At 52.4% G+C, this 7,783-nt stretch overlaps 1 protein-coding gene and 1 non-coding gene across 2 annotated transcripts; both read right to left on the bottom strand.

Moving 5' to 3' along the window:
- Positions 1 to 1,233: 1,233 nt before the first annotated feature.
- Positions 1,234 to 6,585, bottom strand: ODC1 (ornithine decarboxylase 1). The gene is made up of 11 exons (XM_004696028.2): positions 6,178 to 6,585; positions 5,945 to 6,081; positions 5,553 to 5,726; positions 5,031 to 5,203; positions 4,699 to 4,833; positions 4,230 to 4,311; positions 4,015 to 4,098; positions 2,701 to 2,863; positions 2,504 to 2,616; positions 2,200 to 2,414; positions 1,234 to 1,703 (listed from the first exon to the last, which is right to left on the bottom strand). Exons 2-11 carry the CDS (start codon positions 6,044 to 6,046, stop codon positions 1,559 to 1,561), a joined length of 1,386 nt encoding a protein of 461 aa, XP_004696085.1. The 5' UTR covers positions 6,047 to 6,081; positions 6,178 to 6,585; the 3' UTR covers positions 1,234 to 1,558.
- Positions 6,586 to 6,940: 355 nt separating this feature from the next.
- LOC115868365 lies at positions 6,941 to 7,075 on the bottom strand. Its single transcript, XR_004045541.1, has one exon. It is a non-coding gene; the product is annotated as a small nucleolar RNA SNORA42/SNORA80 family (small nucleolar RNA).
- Positions 7,076 to 7,783: the final 708 nt, after the last annotated feature.

The raw sequence follows: 7,783 nt of genomic DNA, 5'->3' as shown, positions 1-7,783 counted from the left end.
CAGTCGGAACCTGTTTTCTTTGCCGTTTCTGAGAAGTCTCAAGCATCGGTTTCTGTCAGTCACCGGAGATGAGGCCAGGCGGTGGAGTGAGCCAAGCCAGGCCCGGAAAGCAGCCAAAGCAAGGGGAAAACCGCCAAGTCAGAGCCCTGAGCTCGTGTCGGGAAGGCGGCCCCTCAAGGAAGCCTCCTCGCCTCAGCTCCCCTGGCGAAGCGAACACCAGGAGCTCCGGGGCTGAAGGCAGAGGCTCAACCTTTCGTGTAGTGAGCCCTGGTAGCACCGTGGGTTAAGCACCGGGCTGTTCCCCCAAGCAGCAGCTTATAAGACCCACCAGATGCCCTACGTGAAGTCCAGCCACTGCAAGTCGGAAGTGGGTTTGGAGTAAGCCTTTCCCGCAGGCGCATGGGGCACAAAGCCGGGGTCCAAAGACCAGCTGCTCAGATGAAGCTCCCTGCGCCGAGGCTGGCAGCCTCAGACACGTACAGGGAGGCGCCTCCTCTCCATCTACAGGCTGCAGTGTCGGACGGCCTGTAGTTCGGTGCTGCTCTGGTCCAGGAAGTGGTGGGCTATTGGGGTCCGAGGTTCACACCCACCAGCCACTCCTCACAAGACTTGAGGCTGCCGCCTCCAGCCAGGACTTAGAGCCTCGGAAACCCTATTCTGATACAGGGTCAGAATGACCCCCGGCAGTGTTTGCTTCTGGGTCACGCCCCTCCCAGCGAAGCTGCGGAGGCTGTCCCAGTGCCCTACTAAGGGGCGCCTGTGCCGCCACGGCAGGAAGCAGCACCCTCCACTCTGGGGGTCAGAGTATGAGAGCCGGCCATTTCTTTTTTTCTGGGGGTGGGGGTGGGTAAGAAAGGGGGAACACAAATGCAGAGAAAAAAGAACACAGGAAGCCAGTGGAGGTGACACCACAGAATGATTGAATGCACTGACAGCCCACAATGCCCCGCTGCAGCCTCTAACACCGTGCACCCAGCCCAAGGGGAAGCCAAGATGGGCACGTCCTGGCAGGGAGTCCGTGCAGTGAACAGGGGCTGAGCTGCAGCAGACAGGTGCAGTGGGCGTGTGGGGACACTGCATCCCTCCCTGTGGAGGTCCACAGCACACCTCACACAGAACCTCAAAGCAGGGCAAAGGCACTGCAGTGAGCTAAGACCACGAGCCCTCGACGGCCTCAACAAGGGAACACGCAAGCCAAGCCGTTGAGAACAGACGCACTCTAAAAGCCACGGATTATTTCAAGAAACTTTATTTTTAAAACAGGTCACAACACTACGCCTTGGACCCACTCTGCCCCTGAGCAAGCGACAAATGCTTGCCTAGCAGCTGGGCGCGCTCTTTAGTCGCATGTTGAAAAGTAAATAGAAATGCATATAAAACAAATACTCAAATAGTTTCCATAGGAACACGGGTAAGTGTGAGCCCATCTGTTAGCCTTCCTCGTGCAGCTGTGCCAACCCTACTCAGGAAAGACGGTTCGAAACTAGCAGTCTTTAAGTTAAACGGTCCCCCAGGTCCCTGGATTCAAGCTAACCTTGCAGGTAACGGCTACAGCCATCTACACATTGATGCCGGCTGGAGCACAAGTCGCCGGGTGACGCTTCAGTCCACTCTCCCAGGCGCAAGACACGGGCAGTGTGCTGACGTCCTGCTCCGCCACCTCTGCCGGGAAGTCGTGGCTCCTGATCTGCTGCATGAGCTGCCTGCGGGACACAGAAGTGGCACCTTCAGGACGCCATGTCACCAGCACGAGGGTGTCCAAAGGGAAGCAGCAGTGTACACGAGGGCCAGTTTGTAACCCTGGCCACCGTTTCTTCAGAAACTGGGAAACCCAAAGGCCAGACACCAGCACTGCGATAGTCTAGTCATGTGGAAATACCAAACCACTGTTTTCTAAAATGGCTATACCATACACGGGATAATCAGGGGGGGAAAATATATATATAATATATATATGTAAAGGAGAAAGCCAATTTATTGGGAGACTCTTTTGCCTTTTCTCCAAATTTCCTATAGTGTGTGCATAAGGGGGCTTCAAAAAGTTCGTGGCAAAAAGGAACAGATAATAGAATTTCCCCATAAACGTTGGAAAAGTCCCTTCAGAGTCTACGTATGAAGAGAAGTAACTGTTTTAAAATTAGTTTCTAACTCAAACAGCGAAGTTCAAGCACAAACCAAAAGGGTGTTATGGCTACTGACCAGGAGGGCCCCGACATCACGTAGCAGATGGCCGGCCTCTGGAAACCATTGAAAGTGGACGCTGCGGCCACAGTGTACGCGCCCATGTTTTCAAATAGCATCCAGTCGCCCACGTGCATTTCCGGCAGGTCACAGCGCTCCACAATCCGGTCCAGGCCGTCACACGTCGGTCCCCATATGCTGGACGAGTAGAACCTCTCATCTGGCTTGGGTCTCTGTGGCAGAGAGCAAGCACAGGTATGTGACAATGGCCTGCCTTTATGTTAGGATCAGGCATCATCTGGTCATGGAGTTGAGAAGTTACCTTCTGCAGAAGGGGCTTCACGTGTGCATGATCATACAGGATGCAATTAAACGATCCGTATACGCCGTCGTTCACGTAGTACATAAAGGTCTGCTCACTGGATTCGTCTTCATCTGCAAAGGAAGGGTCCTGATTACTACCTTTTGACAAACCACCTTCGGCGAAACAACCATGATCCTGCCCGGGTCCATACGTACCGTCTGAGCCCGCCTGCTCCTTCAGCACACGCTTCTTGGCAATGATGCTCACAGCGAGGGTGAAAGCAGACGCGACGTAGTATCTGCCGGGCTCGGCGATGATTCTTACTCCACAGTCTGACGGGAAGTACTTGTCCAAGGCCGGGTTGATGACACTGGTGATCTGAGAAGGACATAGACGGGAGTCGGCCCTCCTTGGCAAAGATGATGGCGCTGTGGCCCAGGAAGCCATGAAAATGTTTGGGGCTCTCAGGGAGGTTATCAAATCAAGTAACGAAAGCAAACATCTCCCTGCAAGCCAGTCTGCACAGCCCCCCCCCCCCACCAGGTTTCATTCGGCTGCCCTCTCCTTATCTCCTCCATGCCCACAGTGTGTAATCAAGTTGACGTCAGGGCAGCACTGACTCAGAGAGCCTACGTGTGCCAGGGTTTCCAAGGACGCTTCCAGAAGTAGGTTGTTAGACCTTCCTTCCAATCGGTCAGAGAACAATACAAAGCACACAGGGAACTCCGGTCCTTCGATATGCTACTGTTAAGATGGACACAAGGAACTTTGCAACTATCAAAACCCACAGGACCAACAGAAAGGAAACTTTGTTAGCAACAACGCACAGCTGTTGGTTCAATTGCAACAAACTGCACTCCATCAGTGCAGGATGTCGGTGCTGTGCAGAGAAAGAGCTGCTAGCGATTAACAAATGCCCCAGCAGCACTGAGGGAGAAACCTGTCACGCCCTGCCTTGTGGGGTCACACAACTACAGCGAGTCAGTGCAGGGAGCCAAAGGGAACGCTAGGTACTTTGTGCACAGTTAATCTGCAACCGCAAAGTGTTCTCAAACATAAAGAGGATTGAAAAAGAAGAAAAAAGGTTGCAACTTTATTGCCACCCACTGAAGCATCAAGGTGCCAGAATATCATTTTTATTTATTTAACAAACCATGCTAATAGGATTAAAGTAATCACTCTATCCTGCCTGCCTCCCTCAGGTAATTCTTGAGACATGTGAGTAATGTGTATCTGTTTCAAGAACTCTAGCACCACACAAGGGTTGATCTTGACTTTCAAAGTAACTACACGTGCAACAGCTACAACGTGGAGCAAGGCCCATTTGAAGGAGCCATGCAACCAGGCCAGCAGTTCTGCTATTTCCACAGCAAGCTCATTCTAAACAGCGTTAACCTTGCCTCAGTGTCATCAGCCACTACTCAAATTTCTGGAAAAGTTGGCTCCTGTATCTGCATATTCTCTCGTGGTACATTAAAACATTCAACTTTAGATTGTGGGAGTGATTCGTTTCGTCAGAAAGTACCCACCTCTTCAAACTTAAGCTTCACGTCCTCCGAGCCAGGAAAGCCACCCCCGATGTCCAGGAGGCACATGTGGAAACCAACCTCAGTCTAGAGCCAGGAAACAAAGAAGACACTCTCAGCCGCCGGATGTGCCACGGCATACAGCAGGAAAAGCCCGAGGGGCGGAGGGATGGAGGGACGCAAGCGCCTGGCCCTGGGTGGCCGCGCACGGCACTCACCCCCATGTCGAAGACGCAGCGGGCATCCGAGATGGCCTGCACAAAGGTCTCCGGGTCCGTGCAGCCGCTCCCCACGTGGAAGCTGGGGCCAGGGGAAGGAAAGGGGCATGGCTGATTCCCACCATGCCTTTGTTCTTAAAAAGCATTTCATTGGGGGGCGCTTAAAACATTCCAGACATCAACTGTAGCAAGCATATTTGTACATGTTGCCATGATCATTTCCAAAACAGTATCTTTCTACTTGAGCCCTTGGTATCAGCTCTTCCCCCCCCCCCTTCTTCCCCCCACCCTGATGACTCCTTGACCAATCATATATTGTCATTATTATTTCATACCCTACACTGTCCGTAGTCTCCCTTCACCCGTCCCCTGGGGGAGGGGGTGTAGGCGCTAGAGAGTCTGGCCATGTCTCAAAGCACACCGGGAAGACATCTCCAAGAAAGCTCAGTGATCCTATCTGAGGGCTCACCTGACACCGATGACGTCGATATCCAGCTCTTTGGCCCGCTCCAACAGGACCCTGCTCGTCCTGAGGGTGGCTCCAAACTTAACGCTGAGGCGACACACGGCTTTGGAGTCATCCGTGGCGATGCGCAAAACCAACCTGGGAGGCGGCAGGACAGAGCACGCACGCACGCTTCAGAAGGGCACCCCGTCCTCAGTGGCAAGTCTACCGCGTGTGCCTCTGAGCCAGCACACAGCTATCACACGGGAATGAAGATGGAGAACAGAACATGGCCCACCCCCACCCACTGTCCGTTCCTGGGGTGGGGGGGATGGACGGACGATGACAACACTCACTTTGCCTTTGGATGTGCCCTGGCGACTTTCATCAGCTCGACCTCACTGTCAAAGGTCATCATCTGGACCCCATTGTTGGCAGCATACTTAATTTGAGATACTTGTTTGCAAGGGTTTGCATAAATTATCCTCTCTGGAGGTACGCCCAGACTCTGCACCAATTGTATTTCCGTCTGAAAGAGAAGCAGGGTCACCTTCTGGTTCATGGGTGGCCACTAAGAATCCAACAGAAAAACAGGGGCAGGGGCCACTGCCCACATGAGCATCTCACAGCGCCTGCGGGTCGATTCTGACTCACAGCCGGCCCACAGGTCAGGGTACAACCGCCCCGGGCCTTCCTGAGACCCCGTGAGCACAAGAAGCGGCACCTTTCTCCCGGGGAGCAGCTTGGTGGGTGTGGTTAAGCAGCCCAAGCGAAGCCCACCAGGCCAGGCTCCTACATTGACCTCCACTGCCCCAGAACCGAAACTCCTCTCTGCTCCAGGGGAGCACAGCCCTCCGCGCCCTGCAGATCTGGCTTACCTTGCTGGCACAGTCAAACCCGGTCCCTATGGCAGCGAGGGTCTGGACGACGGCCCGGCTGTCGTTGCACTTGACTGCGTAAAAGGGGGTGACCCGAGGAAGCGCCTTCAACCACCTGAGGTGCTTCTTCAGGATGTCTCCCAGGTCCGCAACATAGAAGGCGTCTTTGTCATCCTGGAACAAGAGCGAATGCAGGCTGAGGGGTGCTCACAAGCATCACCCTCCTGGTTCCCCACCACCCTCAGTGCCTGTCTCTCCATCTAGTCACTGCTTGGAGCAGCACTATTCCGGGGCAATCCACGGTCAACTGAGACCTGGGAGTCCCACGGTCCCCAGTATCTGCCCGGTGCCCCCCTGGGCTGTACTCCCAGCCCGGTCCATAACACACTTACTGAAGAAGAAACTTCATTGATTTTCTGGTCCAGGATGTCCTTGGCCGTGAAGCCTTCGTCCAGGAAATGGCAGTTAAGCTCCTTGTGACTAAAGGTGGTCATGGTTTCCTGATGACGTTCCTCAGAAGCGAGGCAAACTGCGAGGAGGGCGCAAGTTCAGTCCCAAGTCTTGGCAGTATGATTGAAAAAAAATAAAAATCAACGTGCAACCTAAGTATGAACTGAACACTTACATGGAAAGCTGGGGCCGAATTTAAATGATTTCCAGCTGTTCACAAAGGCAGTTCTCCAGGAATTCCAAACCTCACAGAGTAACAGGCCCGTGGCCTTGGCACAGCAGTGGAACAGTTCTGAGAAAACAAACAGAGACCTGGCTAAATAGCTTAGGAACAAACACTCGGTGTTCAGTAACACCAGGACCGGGCATCACACAGGCCGGGTGCTCCATTAGTCAGCCAGTCCCTGCTGAGAAACTCCAATTGCTCTGAGGTGCAATCCACAGCATTCTCATGACAGCATGGCTTCAAAAAATACCATCAACACCCTGTACCACCCTCAACAAGAGTAACCATAGAAACACCCTGCCATTTCCCATTTCCACTAAATCTTAAAAAGTAATTCTTAGTGACTAACGGGCATCCTGGGGCCTGCCAAGGGCTGCTAGCTATCAGTGGTTCAAACTTGCCCACCCCTCGGTGGGGCAGAGGGGAGCGGGCTCAGAAACCCCACGGGAATAGATTTGAAGGCAGTGGGTTCGGTTTCTTGTGTAACAAGCATCACAGCAACGTCTAGAGCACATTAGTTTTTAAAAGTTGCCATATCTGATCAGAAATCAGCACCCTTTGAACTGGTGCTGTTTATTTAAAAAGTAAAAAAAAAGAGCAAAACCACAGTGCAACACTAAGAACCACAGTCCTTGGCCTTTATGAAACGTGACAGGGTGGATTAAGCTATTTTTACATGATTGATTTTGAACCTCTTCTGCTGGATAGGGTTCTTTGTGCAGTCCGCCTCAGTGCCGGAAGCCAACGGGCTAGGAGGCAAGGCAATGGTCGGGGGCCCCAGTTTACTCTGGCATGGGACACTATGAGAGGTCCACGGGCAGGGCCTGCCATAAATCCAAACCCATGCGTGGTAGAACTTGTTTTAATGTGACTCTTGGCGACTGTCACCCTCCTAAGTTGTCTAGGGCACCCCTGGGCGCAAGTTAGACGGATGCCAGGCAAACTGTCTTTCTGCAACCTAACATTTGCAATCAGCTAACAGTCCCAGGTGAGGACAGTCTGGGTTAGGATCCTGTATAGAGACGTTCAGGTTTAAACCCGGAAGGTTTGCCGATTTTTGTTCTCCTCTATATTTAAACGAGAACTCCCCAAAAATTCATCTGGGAACATTTTTTTTTGGTACAACAAAGTGAGGTTGAAAAGAGGGATTAATGAGGTGAAACCGAAACTTCCCCCGAGGCAGTTAAATGATCCCCAATATTAGATCTGAGTAAAACAAACCGACATTTTTTTCTGTGCTCTCCAGACACTGGAGAGACCCCTGCTCCCCAAACGTTTGCGAATTATATGAGAGACTAAACAACCGGTCTTTCCCCGAGAAATCGTGGAGCAGGCTCCCAAGTGCATGTCCAGAGGTAAGCTGCAAAAAGTGCGTGAGGTTCCAGTCCCTTTCGATTTCACTTTCCTATGAACTTGATCATCCTGGATCAGAAGTCAAAGTCATTCAAAGGTCTCTTAGGTAGACAATACTGGGGTGGGCTACCCAAAGGCTACCTAGCCTTAGCAAATCCCACCAGTTTCTACCTGTAGGCTGACTTTCGGTGCACGTAGCAAA

This window comes from Echinops telfairi, unplaced genomic scaffold (genome assembly GCF_000313985.2).
Source record: "Echinops telfairi isolate 266 unplaced genomic scaffold, ASM31398v2 ScPeMD7_9;HRSCAF=40, whole genome shotgun sequence".
In the NCBI taxonomy this organism is placed as follows: domain Eukaryota; kingdom Metazoa; phylum Chordata; class Mammalia; order Afrosoricida; family Tenrecidae; genus Echinops; species Echinops telfairi.
The sequence above is the reverse complement of the archived record's forward strand: the minus strand, read 5'-3'. Positions and strand labels throughout refer to the sequence as shown.